This window comes from Centroberyx gerrardi, unplaced genomic scaffold (assembly GCF_048128805.1).
Source record: "Centroberyx gerrardi isolate f3 unplaced genomic scaffold, fCenGer3.hap1.cur.20231027 Scaffold_54, whole genome shotgun sequence".
NCBI classification, from domain to species: Eukaryota; Metazoa; Chordata; class Actinopteri; order Beryciformes; family Berycidae; genus Centroberyx; species Centroberyx gerrardi.
The window spans coordinates 240,001-257,500 of record NW_027605188.1 but is presented as its reverse complement, the minus strand read 5'-3'; the positions used below and the strand labels follow the sequence as shown (position 1 = coordinate 257,500).

The 17,500-nt window shown below is 46.1% G+C and overlaps 1 protein-coding gene across 1 annotated transcript in view; it reads left to right on the top strand.

Moving 5' to 3' along the window:
- The window catches only part of atp1b2a (ATPase Na+/K+ transporting subunit beta 2a), a 23,763-nt gene that overhangs the window by 5,702 nt on the left and 561 nt on the right, over positions 1–17,500 (top strand). The window contains exons 2-8 of the mRNA XM_078282266.1: positions 5,882–6,010; positions 8,433–8,537; positions 8,975–9,054; positions 9,395–9,520; positions 13,322–13,381; positions 13,882–13,908; positions 14,747–14,842. Of these exons, the coding sequence (XP_078138392.1) occupies positions 5,882–6,010; positions 8,433–8,537; positions 8,975–9,054; positions 9,395–9,520; positions 13,322–13,381; positions 13,882–13,908; positions 14,747–14,842 (623 nt within the window). The remainder of the gene's footprint in view (positions 1–5,881; positions 6,011–8,432; positions 8,538–8,974; positions 9,055–9,394; positions 9,521–13,321; positions 13,382–13,881; positions 13,909–14,746; positions 14,843–17,500) is intronic.

Sequence of the window (17,500 nt, the reverse complement as noted above, 5' to 3'; positions counted from 1 at the left end):
TTAATAAAAACTATTTAAATTGTAGTGTGTCTATTACTTTCATATTGCCATACTTGGTAACCGTATTATAAAAGCAATAGCTCACAATGCCCCTTAGCTGTGATATAATAACCATATACCACGGCCTGTCGTGAGCTATTGCTTAAATAAACCTCCTGGTTGACTCTTGCCAGTCGTACATGTGCAGTTTGTTGTCAGGATGTCAGTCGTACAGCAGGGCATCTCAGGGCTCTGCTTCACACTGACTCTGGATCAGATCTGCTCTGAACACAGAACTCAGCAGAGCTGTAGCGTCTGATCTGCTGCACATGCCCACATGACACGCCGTTACAGCACGGAGAGGTCTGTTGCTCGGAGGCTCTTCTGTACACGCTAGGCTTTTCAGTCAGTCACCGCTACCAAGATGCGAACCCGGGTCTCTGCGATGGTGAGCTAGTGCTTTTCTGCTGCGTCACCAGAGCGCCACGTTGAATTCTTAGAGCTAGATACAAGCTTGTTGGTTCTATCCTTGATCTGAGGATCTGAAGCTGATTGGTTCTTCAGTCGATGGGCAAGTAGTGAACTCCATTTATCTCCAGATTCATATGTTAGGTCATGTGATGATGGATATTAGATGAACATTGGATTTCTAGCAGACATTTTTAAATATGAAAGAGCACCTCGACACCTCGCTGCTCCTGGAAAAAGACTTCTGTGATAAAATATAAAATAAAAAGTCCATCAACACTTTCATGGATAGACATAAGTGTGATTTGCTCCTGTGAGAACCTGTTCAGGCTGTTCATCATAAGACCAGAACAAGAATCTGACCCACCACAGCTGCTCAAGACAAGACCTGTTTGCAGTGGTGTGTGATCAGAAAGTACTACTGACAACAGAGTTAAATATGATATATCAGTATCAAACAGTTTATCTGTGTAGTGGGTTTGAAAATCTCCAAATGTTAATGTTAATGTTTTATATTTGAAATTAACCAAAATTGGATTGATGACAATTTAAATCATCTAAAAGTTTTGTGAGTGTGTAGATTTGGGAAGAAGGAACAAAAGCCTGTTTATAAAATCTAAATCATTCCAACTGGAGAAAGATGTTCAGTAGCTTTGGAGCCGGAACGCTAAACTACTAAACATTCAGATCTGACTGAACGTCTGAGCTGATGCTGCGTATTCATCAAACTGCCACAACTCTGCATTAAACTTAGAATTTACTTTAGTTTAGTTGGTTTATCTCATCTCTTATCAGATATGTTGAAGATTCTTATGGGAAAATAATGTCAATCTTTCACGTTTTTAAAGTGAGCAAAAACTAATTTGACTGGAACTTTTATTCCATGTCCGGCCGTTAGCAGCTGAACTGAACCAGGCTGTTTGAGATGAAATGAACCTTAAACTCAAAGGTTTAAAACAGCAGACGTTCCCTTTTCAGAAGGAAAGCATCGACTGTAAACTCTGAACCTCCAACAGAGGTTAGCATAAAACACAGCAGGGCTAGCTTAGCTTCTAGCTAACATTAGCATGGTCTGTTACTGGAAAACTCAGCCAGCTAGCACTGCATGCTAACACCGCAGTGTGTTTATAACTGTGTGTGTGTGTGTGTGTGTGTGCTCTATAATGCAGATGTCATAAAACTACAGTCTGACAGTTGGCACTCACTTTAATGAATGCTGTGTGTGTGTGTGTGTGTATGTGTGTGTGTGTGTGTGTGTGTGTGTGTACTGTATTATACAGATAGATAACAGTGATTGTTTTTAGCCTGTTAGCATAACAGCAGCAGATGGCTGCAGCTACATGCTAACATGACACAGTCTCATCCAGTGTGTGTGTGTGTGTGTGTGTGTGTGTGTGTGTGTGTGTGTGTGTGAGAGAGAGAGAGAGAGAGAGAGAGAGAGGGGGGGGGGGGGGGGATTAGCCCCTCCCCCACCTCTATTCATACTGAATGTAGGTTAGGCCAGGGGGGATAAAACAGAGATATTCATATGGTAAAGAGACATTGAAACACAGAGAGAGAGAGAGAGAGCGAGAGAGAGAGAGAGAATGAGAGAGGGGAGAGATGGCTTTAGAGAAAAGAGGATTATAATGCTGACATTTAGGAGGAGAGAGGAGGAGAGGAGGGAGGAGGAGAGGAAAGGAGGGGAGAGGAGGGAGGAGGAGAAGAGAGGAGAGGGAGGAGGAGGTGCAGAGAGGAGGGAGGAGGAGAGGAGAGGAGGAGAGAGGATAAATTGTCTATCCTCTGCTGTACTCTATTCTGCTTTGTCCAGCTCTATTCTACATTACATTATTCTACAGTGTATTGTGTATTCTGCTCTACTCTACTCTGCTCTGCTCTACTCTGCTCTACTCTACTCTACTCTACTCTGCTCTACTCTGCTGTACTCTGCTCTACTCTACTCTACTCTACTCTACTCTACTCTGCTCTACTCTGCTGTACTCTACTCTACTCTACTCTGCTGTACTCTGCTCTACTCTACTCTACTCTGCTCTACTCTACTCTACTCTACTCTGCTCTACTCTGCTGTACTCTACTCTACTCTGCTCTGCTGTACTCTACTCTACTCTACTCTGCTCTACTCTGCTGTACTCTACTCTACTCTGCTCTACTGTACTCTACTCTACTCTACTCTACTCTACTCTACTCTGCTCTACTCTGCTGTACTCTACTCTACTCTGCTCTACTCTACTCTGCTCTACTCTGCTGTACTCTGCTCTACTCTACTCTACTCTGCTCTACTCTACTCTACTCTACTCTGCTCTACTCTGCTGTACTCTACTCTACTCTGCTCTACTCTACTCTACTCTACTCTGCTCTACTCTGCTGTACTCTACTCTACTCTGCTCTGCTGTACTCTACTCTACTCTACTCTACTCTACTCTGCTCTACTCTGCTGTACTCTACTCTACTCTGCTCTACTGTACTCTACTCTACTCTACTCTACTCTACTCTACTCTGCTCTACTCTGCTGTACTCTACTCTACTCTGCTCTACTCTACTCTGCTCTACTCTGCTGTACTCTGCTCTACTCTACTCTACTCTGCTCTACTCTACTCTACTCTGCTCTACTCTGCTGTACTCTACTCTACTCTGCTCTGCTGTACTCTACTCTACTCTACTCTACTCTGCTCTACTCTACTCTGCTCTACTGTACTCTACTCTACTCTACTCTACTCTACTCTGCTCTGCTCTGCTGTACTCTACTCTACTCTGCTCTACTCTGCTCTACTCTGCTCTACTCTGCTCTGCTCTACTCTACTCTACTCTGCTCTGCTCTGCTGTACTCTACTCTACTCTGCTCTACTGTACTCTACTGTACTCTACTCTACTCTACTCTACTCTGCTCTGCTCTGCTCTACTCTACTCTGCTCTACTCTACTCTACTCTACTCTACTCTGCTCTACTCTGCTGTACTCTACTCTACTCTGCTCTACTGTACTTTACTCTACTCTACTCTACTCTACTCTACTCTGCTCTACTCTGCTGTACTCTACTCTACTCTGCTCTACTCTACTCTGCTCTACTCTGCTGTACTCTGCTGTACTCTACTCTACTCTGCTCTACTCTACTCTACTCTGCTCTACTCTGCTGTACTCTACTCTACTCTGCTCTACTCTACTCTACTCTACTCTACTCTGCTCTGCTGTACTCTACTCTACTCTACTCTACTCTGCTCTACTCTGCTGTTCTCTACTCTACTCTGCTCTACTGTACTCTACTCTACTCTACTCTACTCTACTCTGCTCTACTCTGCTGTACTCTACTCTACTCTGCTCTACTCTACTCTGCTCTACTCTGCTGTACTCTGCTCTACTCTACTCTGCTCTACTCTACTCTACTCTGCTCTACTCTGCTGTACTCTACTCTACTCTGCTCTGCTGTACTCTACTCTACTCTACTCTACTCTGCTCTACTCTGCTGTACTCTACTCTACTCTGCTCTACTCTGCTCTGCTCTACTCTACTCTGCTCTGCTCTGCTCTACTCTGCTCTACTCTGCTCTGCTCTGCTCTACTCTACTCTACTCTGCTCTACTCTGCTCTACTCTACTCTGCTCTGCTCTGCTCTACTCTACTCTGCTCTACTCTGCTCTACTCTACTCTACTCTGCTCTGCTCTGCTGTACTCTACTCTACTCTGCTCTACTCTGCTCTACTCTACTCTGCTCTGCTCTGCTCTACTCTACTCTGCTCTACTCTGCTCTACTCTACTCTGCTCTACTCTGCTCTGCTCTACTCTGCTCTGCTCTGCTGTACTCTACTCTACTCTGCTCTACTCTGCTCTACTCTGCTCTACTCTACTCTACTCTGCTCTGCTCTGCTCTGCTCTGCTCTACTCTACTCTGCTCTGCTCTGCTGTACTCTACTCTACTCTGCTCTACTCTACTCTACTCTGCTCTGCTCTACTCTACTCTACTCTGCTCTGCTCTGCTCTACTCTGCTGTACTCTACTCTACTCTACTCTGCTGTACTCTGCTGTACTCTACTCTGCTCTACTCTACTCTACTCTGCTGTACTCTGCTGTACTCTACTCTACTCTACTCTGCTGTACTCTACTCTACTCTACTCTGCTGTACTCTGCTGTACTCTACTCTACTCTACTCTGCTGTACTCTGCTCTGCTCTGCTGTACTCTACTCTGCTCTACTCTACTCTACTCTGCTGTACTCTACTCTACTCTACTCTGCTCTACTCTACTCTGCTCTGCTCTACTCTGCTCTACTCTGCTGTACTCTGCTCTGCTCTGCTGTACTCTACTCTGCTCTACTCTACTCTACTCTGCTGTACTCTACTCTACTCTACTCTGCTCTACTCTGCTCTGCTCTGCTGTACTCTACTCTACTCTACTCTACTCTACTCTGCTGTACTCTACTCTACTCTGCTCTACTCTACTCTGCTCTACTCTACTCTGCTGTACTCTACTCTACTCTACTCTGCTGTACTCTACTCTACTCTGCTCTACTCTACTCTGCTCTACTCTACTCTACTCTGCTGTACTCTACTCTACTCTACTCTGCTGTACTCTACTCTACTCTGCTCTACTCTACTCTACTCTGCTGTACTCTACTCTACTCTACTCTGCTGTACTCTACTCTACTCTGCTCTACTCTACTCTGCTCTACTCTGCTCTACTCTGCTCTGCTCTACTCTGCTCTACTCTGTATCACAGTAGATCTGCCGTATGTAAATGTGGGAGAATTGTAATTGTAAACATTTCTCAAGGTAAATAATCACAGTAGCATGATTTATATTTTCTACATTTACCTTCAGAAAACGATGTAAAACCTGTCTCTCTCTCTGCCTGTCTCTCTCTCTCTGCCTCCCCGTCTCTCTGCCTGCCTCTCTCTCTCTCTCTCTCTCTCTCTCTCTCTTTGCCTGTCTCTCCCTGCCTGTCTCTCTCTCTCTCTCTCTCTGCCTGTCTGTCTCTCTCTCTGCCTCCCCCTCTCTCTGCCTGTCTCTCTCTCTGCCTGTCTCTCTCTCTCTGCCTGCCCGTCTCTCTGCCTGTCTCTCTCTCTCTGCCTGTCTCTCTCTCTCTCTGCCTCCCCCTCTCTCTGCCTGTCTCTCTCTCTGCCTGTCTGTCTCTCTGCCTCCCCCTCTCCCTGCCTGTCTGTCTCTCTGCCTGTCTGTCTCTCTCTGCCTCCCCTCTCTCTGCCTGTCTCTCTCTCTCTCTGCCTCCCCCTCTCTCTGCCTGTCTCTCTCTCTCTCTCTGCCTCCCCCTCTCTCTGCCTGTCTCTCTCTCTCTGCCTCCCCCTCTCTCTGCCTGTCTCTCTCTCTCTCTGCCTCCCCCTCTCTCTGCCTCCCCCTCTCCCTGCCTGTCTCTCTCTCTCTGCCTGTCTCTCTCTCTGCCTCCCCCTCTCTCTGCCTCCCCCCCTCTCTGCCTGTCTGTCTCTCTGCAGGTCTCATTCTCTTGTTCTATCTGGTCTTCTATCTCTTCCTGGCGGGGATGTTTATTCTGACGATGTACGTCATGCTGCTGACGCTCGACGACTACAAACCCACCTGGCAGGACCGCCTGGCCACCCCGGGTACGAGAAACAAACGCACCCCAACTACACCCAACACACACCAACACACACCCCAACTACACCCAACACACACCAACACACACCCCAACTACACCCAACACACACCAACACACACTGTAACTACACCCAACACACCCCAAACACAAACTGAGGTGTTTGTTGTGACGATGCTGATTGGCTGGTTACTGATATGTTTGTTCTTCCATGGAAGATAATTGACTGATTGGCAAGGAAAAGAAACTGGTTACTTTGTTGCATTCCTTAAAACTAGTTAGTGTACTAATGTTTCACACTTCAGCAACATGAAGCAGCAACATGAAGCAGCAACATGCTGCAGCAACATGAAGCTGCAACATGAAGCTGCAACATGAAGCAGCAACATGAAGCAGCAACATGAAGCTGCAACATGAAGCAGCAACATGCTGCAGCAACATGAAGCTGCAACATGAAGCAGCAACATGAAGCTGCAACATGAAGCAGCAACATGAAGCTGCAACATGAAGCAGCAACATGAAGCTGCAACATGAAGCTGCAACATGAAGCAGCAACATGAAGCTGCAACATGAAGCAGCAACATGAAGCTGCAACATGAAGCAGCAACATGCTGCAGCAACATGAAGCTGCAACATGAAGCAGCAACATGAAGCTGCAACATGAAGCTGCAACATGAAGCTGCAACATGAAGCTGCAACATGAAGCAGCAACATGAAGCTGCAACATGAAGCTGCAACATGAAGCAGCAACATGCTGCTGCAACATGAAGCAGCAACATGAAGCTGCAACATGCTGCAGCAACATGAAGCAGCAACATGAAGCAGCAACATGAAGCTGCAACATGAAGCAGCAACATGAAGCTGCAACATGAAGCAGCAACATGAAGCTGCAACATGAAGCAGCAACATGAAGCAGCAACATGAAGCTGCAACATGAAGCAGCAACATGAAGCAGCAACATGAAGCTGCAACATGAAGCTGCAACATGAAGCAGCAACATGAAGCTGCAACATGAAGCAGCAACATGAAGCAGCAACATGAAGCTGCAACATGAAGCAGCAACATGAAGCAGCAACATGAAGCTGCAACATGAAGCTGCAACATGAAGCAGCAACATGAAGCTGCAACATGAAGCAGCAACATGAAGCAGCAACATGAAGCTGCAACATGAAGCAGCAACATGAAGCAGCAACATGAAGCTGCAACATGAAGCTGCAACATGAAGCAGCAACATGAAGCTGCAACATGAAGCAGCAACATGAAGCAGCAACATGAAGCTGCAACATGAAGCAGCAACATGAAGCAGCAACATGAAGCTGCAACATGAAGCTGCAACATGAAGCAGCAACATGAAGCTGCAACATGCTGCTGCAACATGAAGCAGCAACATGAAGCTGCAACATGCTGCAGCAACATGAAGCAGCAACATGAAGCAGCAACATGAAGCTGCAACATGAAGCAGCAACATGAAGCTGCAACATGAAGCAGCAACATGAAGCTGCAACATGAAGCAGCAACATGAAGCTGCAACATGAAGCAGCAACATGAAGCAGCAACATGAAGCTGCAACATGAAGCAGCAACATGAAGCAGCAACATGAAGCTGCAACATGAAGCTGCAACATGAAGCAGCAACATGAAGCAGCAACATGAAGCTGCAACATGAAGCAGCAACATGAAGCAGCAACATGAAGCAGCAACATGAAGCAGCAACATGAAGCTGCAACATGAAGCAGCAACATGAAGCAGCAACATGAAGCAGCAACATGAAGCTGCAACATGAAGCTGCAACATGAAGCAGCAACATGAAGCAGCAACATGAAGCTGCAACATGAAGCTGCAACATGAAGCAGCAACATGAAGCTGCAACATGAAGCAGCAACATGAAGCTGCAACATGCTGCAGCAACATGAAGCAGCAACATGAAGCTGCAACATGAAGCAGCAACATGAAGCAGCAACATGAAGCTGCAACATGAAGCAGCAACATGAAGCAGCAACATGAAGCTGCAACATGAAGCAGCAACATGAAGCAGCAACATGAAGCAGCAACATGAAGCTGCAACATGAAGCAGCAACATGAAGCTGCAACATGAAGCAGCAACATGAAGCAGCAACATGAAGCAGCAACATGAAGCAGCAACATGAAGCAGCAACATGAAGCAGCAACATGAAGCAGCAACATGAAGCAGCAACATTCATGTTGCAGCAGCTGCTGCAAGTCTGCCTGCAGTGTTGCAGGATTTCACCTTTCAATGTTCTAAACAGTAATCAATGATCAGCTGATCAATCATTCATTCATTCAAATGCTGATCACATTCTAGGCCTGGCTATTTAACGAGGTGTTGCTGTGATTGGCTGGTTAACGAGGTATTTTTGTTTCCATGGATGATAATTGTCTGATTGGTTAACGAGGTGTTTTTGGTTCCAGGGATGATGATTCGTCCGAAGGGAGAGCAGCTGGACATCAGCTTCTCCGTCTCCGACACCGAGAGCTGGGACGGCTTCGTCCAGAACCTCAACACCTTCCTCGCTCGTAAGACACACACACACATACACACACACACACACTGAACACACACACACACACACACAGAGAGAGAGAACAGAGAGGTTTCATATTCAGTATACAGTATTATACTGTATGTACTACAGTATAATAGTAGTACATACAGTACAGTACAGTACCATGCTAATGCTAATGCTAGCAGCTAGCAGCCAGCAGCTAGCTCTTCAGTTCTTCACAGTGTTTTATCAGTCTGGTGTTTTCTGTCTGAACATAAAGGATGATTTAATAATAAAACAAACAGCAGCGTGCCAGAAAGCAAAACCTTTATCTCTCTCTCTCTCTCTCTCTCTCTCTCTCTCTCTCTCTCTCTCTCTCTCTCTCTCTCTCTCTCTCTCTGTACCTGTCTCTCTACCTGTCTGTCTGTCTGTCTACCTGTCTGTCTGTGTGCCTGTCTGTCTCTCCAGCTTATAACAACAGCTATCAGGTTCAGACCAACGATAACTGTGTTCCAGACCAATACTTCATCCAAGAGGACAGTGGAGAGGTAAACCTGCCTGTCTGTCTGTCTGTCTGTCGTTCTGTCTGTCTGTCTGTCTGTCTGCCTGTCCTCCTACCCGTCTGTCTGCCTGTCTGTCTGCCTACCTGTCTGTCTGCCTGTCTGTCTGTCTGTCTACCTCTCTGTCTGCCTGCCTGCCTGTCTGTCTGTCTGTCTGTCTGTCTGTCTGTCTGCCTGCCTGTCTGTCTGTCTCACTACCTGTCTGTCTGTCTGTCTCACTACCTGTCTGTCTGTCTCACTACCTGTCTTTCTGTCTCACTACCTGTCTGTCTGTCTACCTGTCTGTCTGTCTGTCTCACTACCTGTCTTTCTGCCTGTCTGTCTGCAGGTGAGGAACAATCCGAAGCGGTCCTGTCAGTTTAACCGGACCATGTTGGAGGAATGTTCCGGACTCACCGACCGTTTCTACGGCTACAACCGAGGACAGCCCTGCGTCCTCATCAAACTGAACCGGGTAAATATTGAACCTTTAAAGGAAATCTCCCCTAAAACACTTTAACTGTTAGAATCAGCTGTTGCCCTGCATCCTCATCAAACTGAACCGGGTACATTAACCTTTGACCTTTAACCCCTAACCCTTTGCCCTGCGTCCTCATCAAACTGAACCGGGTAAATTAACCTTTGACCTTTAACCCCTAACCCTTTGCCCTGCATCCTCATCAAACTGAACCGGGTAAATTAACCTTTGACCTTTAACCCCTAACCCTTTGCCCTGCATCCTCATCAAACTGAACCGGGTAAATTAACCTCTGACCTTTAACCCCTAACCCTTTGCCCTGCGTCCTCTTCAAACTGAACCGGGTAAATTAACCTTTGACCTTTAACCCCTAACCCTTTGCCCTGCGTCCTCATCAAACTGAACCGGGTAAATTAACCTTTGACCTTTAACCCCTAACCCTTTGCCCTGCGTCCTCTTCAAACTGAACCGGGTAAATATTGAACCTTTAAAGGAAATCTCCCCTAAAACACTTTAACTGTTAGAATCAGCTGTTGGTCCGATCAGTAGTCCGTTGTTTTTCTCCTTGGTGGATAACCGGCCAATCACAGACGAGGTGACGTCACCTCCAGATGTTTCCAGCAGCTACAGTGCAGTTTGATATGAGAAAATGTTTCAGGATGTAAAACCTCAGCGGTAAACGTCAGGTTTTGGTGTCAGTCCCTCAGAATCAAAGAGCGAGGGCTTCTTTCTAGAGCCGCCATTTTGCACCGAGAGACGTTCAACAATCATACAGGGAGAAATCCATCGTAGAAGAGGAGAGAGACCAGTTTCTCCACCACAGGAGCAGGAGAGAGACCAGAATGTACTGCAGCAGCAGGAGAGAGACCAGAATGCACTGCAGGAGCAGGAGAGAGACCAGAATGTACTTCAGCAGCAGGACAGAGACCAGAATGCACTGCAGCAGCAGGAGAGAGACCAGAATGCACTGCAGCAGCAGGAGAGAGACCAGAATGCACCGCAGCAGCAGGAGAGAGAGCAGAATGCACCGCAGGAGCAGGAGAGAGACCAGAATGCACCGCAGGAGCAGGAGAGAGACCAGAATGCACCGCAGGAGCAGGAGAGAGACCAGAATGCACTGCAGCAGCAGGAGAGAGACCAGAATGCACTGCAGCAGCCTCAATAAAAAAGTGAATTACTACACTTCATCACAAAATAAGTGGAACAGACTGAACATCACAGACTGATGAGATCTGACAGTGGAAGAGGATCTGATGCTGATTTAACTCCTGACTTTAACCCAAACCCTGCGTCAGGGTACACTGGGTACATATTTAACCTTTAACCCCCAACTCTAATCAGGGATTGGTCCCTAATTCACATATTATTTTAGTGGTGGAAAGTGATTACAAATGGATGCTAGAGTGTGTCAAGGTGGTTGCTAAGTGATTATTAGTGGTTGTTACGGTGTTATTAGGTGGTTGCTAGGTGAGTATAAGTGGTTGCTATGGTGTAGGTGTGTGGCTGTTATGTGATAATAATAATAATAATAAGGCATTTTATTTGTATTGCACTTTTCATTCATAGTGAATCTCAAAGTGCTACAGAGTTAAAAACATAAAAATAAAAACAAAGAAAAAAAAGGTCGCTAATAAAAGTTAACAAGAAAAAGCCTTCCTGAATAAAAAGGTTTTTAGGCCGTCTTAAAAGAGTCCAGGGTCTGCGCTGCCCTCAGATGGTCAGGAAGGCTGGTCCACCAGCAGAAGGTCCGACCCCCCGTGGTGCGGAGCTTGGTGCCGGGCCCGCAGGAGCAAGCTGCTGGCAGATCTGAGGGTGCGGGTGGAGGTTTGTGGGGTGATCAGTTCTTGTAGGTAGGGAGGCGCATGTCCGTTAATGCATTTCTAGGCGAGTAGCGGGACTTTGTAGTCGACCCTGAAGGAGACAGGGAGCCAGTGCAATGAAAACAGAGTTGGTGTTATGTGTTTGTGTTTTCAGGCTCTCATCGGGATCCTGGCAGCGCTGCTCTGGATATACTGGAGCTCCTGGATGCTCCTGCCAGGGATCCCAGTGAAGAGTGTGTTGCAGTAGTCCAGTCTTGAGGAGATAAAAGCATGGACAAGCTTCTCTGCATCTGACAGGGTTAGAGTGGGGCGGAGTTTGGAAATGTTCTTGAGATGGTAGAAAAAGGTCTTGCACAGATGTTTTATATGGTCATGAAAAGTCAGGTGAGGGTCAAACCTAACACCCAGATTAGTGACTGAGGAGGAGAGGGGGATGTCCTGGCCGTCAAAGGTGAGATGAGGTATGGGGGATGACTGAACCTGGTGTGGAGCGCCAACAAGGAGAGCTTCAGTTTTGCTGCTGTGTAACTGGAGGAAATTGTTGCTCATCCAGGCCTTTATCTCCTCAAGGCAGGTGCTGAGGCGAGGCATGGCTGCAGAAGGGCTCGGGGCAGTTTTTATGTACAGCTGGGTGTCATCAGCATAGCAATGGAAAGACATCCCATGTCTGCTGATGACACGACCAAGGGGGAGCATGTAGAGGGTAAACAGGATGGGGCCGAGAACCGACCCTTGAGGAACACCACAGGTGACAGGGAGCAATCTAGACCTGCATCCTCCCAGTGAGACATACTCAGTCCTGCCAGAAAAGTAGGACTGAAACCACTTCAGTGCAGAGTCTGACAGTCCAGTGGTGGTGTGGAGGTGCTCTAGGAGGATAATGTGATCCACAGTGTCCAACGCAGCGCTCACGTCAAGGAGAATCAGAAGAGAATCAGCATCAGCTGCCATCAGCAGGTCATTCGTAACCCTGAGCAGAGCTGTTTCAGTGCTGTGGGCTGAACGAAAACCTGACTGAAATTTCTCAAATAGGTTGTTGTGTTTAAGGTGGTCCTGGAGCTGAGAAGCAACCACCTTCTCCAACACCTTGGACAGGAAAGCGAGGTTGGAGATAGGCCTGTAGTTGGACAGAACTTCCGGGTCCAGGGTGGGCTTCTTGAGGAGGGGAGGATGACAGCAGCCCTGAGAGCAGAGGGAACACTACCGGTGTGAAGGGAGAGGTCGACAGCTTGGGTGATCAAGGGGCTGAGAATGGGGATGTATGACTTGAGCAAAGCTGTGGGAATGGGGTCCAGGGTTTCATTTTCCTGAGGATTTCCTCAATGTGGATCTGTTGGTGATTACAAGTGGTTGCTGAGGTGTTACTAGGTGGTTGCTAGGGTGTTACTAGGTGGTTGCTAGGTGATTTCAAGTGGTTGCTAGTAGGGTTGGGGTTTGAAAGCATTTTATCGAATCTGGGTCCAGTATCGAATCTGCTTATCGAATCCGAATCCTCTAGAATCCCTTATCCGATATTTTTAGGTAATTTGTTTCTTCTTTGTTGTTTTGTCTTCTTTGTTTTTATTGCAGTCAGTGCAACAAAATAGCTTTCATCAGTGTTAAGTGGTAATAATATGAACTGTACTTTATCATTCAGCCAGCGTCAGATAATGAATGTCAGCTGAAGGCGAGCAGGTGAGCGGCAGGCGGAGCTTCGTCCTCAAACTGCAGCTCTGTTCTACTTTGATTTGATGCTGCGTAGATAAAGAAGTCCCGTTACCCGGTTTAGTACAATTTGCTAAATTTGGCTTTTTTAAATTGAGCTTATTCTGGATCTGAACTGGATTCCTGATCTGAGTTTCAGAGTTCAGAGACATTACAGGTAGGTAATCTGACTGTTTATTGCCACTAGATCCATGTAAAACTGATGTCTACCTGTCTGTCTCTCTACCTGTCTGTCCTTCTACCTGTCTGTCTCTCTACCTGTCTGTCTCTCCAGGTGATCGGCATGTTACCAGGGAAGGACGGTGAGTCTCCATACGTCAGCTGTGGAGCCAAGGTGTGAATCTACTACCTGTCTGCCTGTCTGTCTGCCTGTCTGCCTGTCTGCCTGTCTGTCTGTCTGTCTGTCTGTCTGCCTGTCTGTCTGCCTGTCTGTCTACCTGTCTGCCTGTCTGTCTGTCTGTCTGTCTGTCTGTCTGTCTGTCTGTCTGTCTGCCTGTCTGTCTGTCTGCCTGCCTGTCTGTCTGTCTGCCTGTCTGTCTACCTGTCTGTCTGTCTGTCTGCCTGTCTGTCTGTCTGCCTGTCTGTCTGTCTGTCTACCTGTCTGTCTGTCTGTCTGTCTGTCTGTCTGTCTTCCTGTCTGTCTGTCTACCTGTCTGTCTGTCTGTCTGTCTGTCTGTCTGTCTACCTGTCTGTCTGTCTGTCTGCCTGTCTGTCTACCTGTCTGTCTGTCTGCCTGTCTGTTCTGTTGTCTTGGTGTTCATTGTCCGGTTCCCTCTTCATCTTCATCTTTTCCTTTTATCTCCGTTCCATCATTCTCTCTCTCTTCATCCTCAGAGATACAAACTGGGGGAAAATGAGTGGGTAAGAACAATAGAGCATAGAACAATATTATGTAGAACCTTAGAACACACACAATAGAACCTAGAACCATAGTAGAACATAGACCATAGAAGATAGAGCAATAGGCAAGAGTATGAAGAACTTTAGAATACATAATAGAAGATAGAACCATAGTTGTTGAACATAGAACATGGAACAATAGAAGATAGAACCTTAGAACATGGAACAATAGAAGATAGAACCTTAGAACATGGAACATAGAACAATATGACAGAACAGTAGTATAAAGAACATAGAACAATAGTACAGACAGTGTAAAACAGAACAACAATAGAACATAGAGCAACAGTACATGGAACAGAAAAAAATAGTACAAAAGACATATAACACAGAACAATAGTACATAGAACACACTGCTAGAACCATAGATATAACCAGGAAGACAACCAACTGTTGCCATGGTTACCAACACTAACGCTACAGTTACCATAGCAACAAAGTAAACTCCATTAACTCCAGTGTTAAAGTTCACAGTGTCCTGCTGCTGCTGTCTTCCTGTTTCATCTGTCTGGTTCTCCGTCACGTTCTGCTGTTCTGCTGTTCTGCTCCATCTCCAGTAAAATCCCCTGCACTGCTAACTTCCTGTGGTTCTGTCCATGGGAACCACTCCCTGTTTATATAAAGTACAGCTAGCAATGCATCATGGGAAACATCAGCATCGGTCTCTGTCAAATCAGATTGCTTGGCTGAAAGTTTACTGTCCGGTCTCTGTGGGATTATTTCTCATCATAACGAGAATAGACTATTGATTATTGATCATAACTAGAACAGATTATTGATCACTCTTCTGTCTCTGTAGAAAGAGGACAGTGACAAGATTGGACCGCTCGCCTACTTCCCTCCGAATGGGACCTTCAACCTCATGTACTACCCATACTACGGCAAGAGGGCTCAGGTAACACACACACTCTCACACACACACACACACACACACACACACACACCTACTTAGGATTTGGATGTACTGAGGGTTTGGATCTACTAAACGTTTGGATCTACTGGATGTTTGTATCAACTGAGGGTTTGGATCTACTAAACGTTTGGATCTATTGAGGGTTTGGATCTACTAAACGTTTGGATCTCCTGAGGGTTTGGATCTACTAAAAGTTTGCTCTAGCGTAAATCAAAAATCGGACTTTCTTATGTTCTCCCGAGGCGTTCAGACCAGAACCAGAACGCTCTGTGCTTTGATCAGTAAAACCCAACGCAGCACCAAGAGGAAAGTAAACAACAAAGAAGCATCAGGGTTTAATTTTCCAACCCTCCGCTTGTTGGTCGAGTCTGGCGCTGACAGAACTTCCACCTCCAGTCACTAACCAACCAAACCAGCTGGTTGCAGCTCTGAGGTCAGCAGTTTTGGGGGTTAAAGTTAAATTTATTTGTTGAAAACGATCTTGCTCTGTGTGATGCTGTTCTGGTCTGAAAGCCTGGGAACACAGCACACATCAATCAGGACGCCGCTGACCTTTGGCCTTTCAGCATCTGTGGCTGTGTCAAGACCGGAGAAAGAGTAGAAGGAGGGAAACATCCAGACTGGAGATGATTTATCAACACCGGAGGATCGCAAATTATCTGATGACTGACAAGTTATTTAAGAAATAGGAAAAGAACGTCTTGAAATGTGTTACTTAGGAACCAGGAAAACTTAAAACTGCACACAGGCAGTTTGGAAACGATGGTCGCAGCTCAGTGACAACACAAAGAGCACATTTCTGAGTGTCTCATCAAGTTTCTGATGAGAAAATAAAAGAAACGAGCTCCTGAGTTATAACAGACATACTGAATGAAATCAAGTCTGACATGGAACCACAAACTGAAGAGTCTCCTAACATGGAGGATTCCTGCTGCCTCTCCAGTCTGCTGAACCTGCTCCTCCAACATGGTGGATGGATGCGTCCTCCTCCAGGGGGCGGCCCGCCCGGCGCCGGCCCACACTTACCTCTTCTTTCAGCCCGCATACCGCCGTGGCATGACGGCAATGAACCATCCAAATCTGCCTGCCAGAGCACAGACACACCTCAGCCTGGATGAAACCACTTGGAACACATTTGGTCCAGAGTCAAAATGCCATGACAAACCTTAAAGGAATACTTCACCCAAAAATGTAAAATCTGTCAGCCTCCCCCCATGCCAGTGTAAACTCTGGTGAAGTTTGTTAGTCTATATAACTCTCCTGGAGCTTCCCAGCACGACTCCGCAGCCTTCTCCAAAACAACTGAAGTCTTTGGGGACGGATCTTTAGAGTTCAGAAAGGAGCAGAAAAAGAACAGAAAATATCCATAAAGTTCCTCCATACTGCTCTTGCAGCATAATCCAAGTCTCCTGAAGCCAACGGTCGCACAGCGAGCTTTTGTTTTTGAAAAACAGTTGCGTGTGCCGCACCCAGACCAGAGACTGGTGAATCTCCCCAGCTTAGTGTTTGCAAAGCTTAAATGTGGCTGGATACACTTGGTCCACAATACACTTGCCGTTACCTTAACTGACCCTAAAGTGCCGAAACTGAACCATATTAGGCCTGGAACCGTCGGCTGGCCTCCTCAGCTCACACCAGCACTTCTTCCTCAACACTGCCTTCTGGTTATTTCTTCCCAGACCGACTCTCTATGTGCAGCCAAGACATCTCGACGTCGGTTCTGCTGGTTTTTCTCTACTGGAAGAACCTTCAGTCTTGTGTTCATCATGCTGTCTGGAGTCCAGCATCCACCAGGCTCTGTGGGACTTTATCACTCCTTATATTTCACTCTTCTGCTGAATTATCTGCCTGTCTTCATCTGCATGTCCAGCCTCAGTGAACACCGGAACACAGGAATAATTACACCGGCACTTAGTGCTGAGCTTCGAGTAGATCCAAGTTAGTAGATCCATGTTAGTAGATCCAAGTCAATAGATCCAAGTCAGTAGATCCAAGTTAGTAGATCCATGTTAGTAGATTCATGTTAGTAGATCCATGTTAGTAGATCCAAGTCAATAGATCCAAGTCAGTAGATCCAAGTTAGTAGATCCATGTTAGTAGATTCATGTTAGTAGATCCATGTTAGTAGATTCATGTTAGTAGATCCAAGTTAGTAGATCCATGTTAGTAGATCCAAGTTAGTAGATCCATGGTAGTAGATCCAAGTCAATAGATCCATGTTAGTAGATCCAAGTTAGTAGATCCAAGTCAATAGATCCATGTTAGTAGATCCAAGTTAGTAGATCCATGTAAGTAGATCCAAGTCAATAGATCCAAGTTAGTAGATCCATGTTAGTAGATCAATGTTAGTAGATCCAAGTCAATAGATCCAAGTCAGTAGATCCAAGTTAGTAGATCCATGTTAGTAGATTCATGTTAGTAGATCCATGTTAGTAGATCCAAGTCAATAGATCCAAGTTAGTTGATCCAAGTTAGTAGATCCATGTTAGTAGATTCATGTTAGTAGATCCATGTTAGTAGATTCATGTTAGTAGATCCAAGTTAGTAGATCCATGTTAGTAGATCCAAGTTAGTAGATCCATGTTAGTAGATCCATGTTAGTAGATCCAAGTTAGTAGATCCATGTTAGTAGATCCAAGT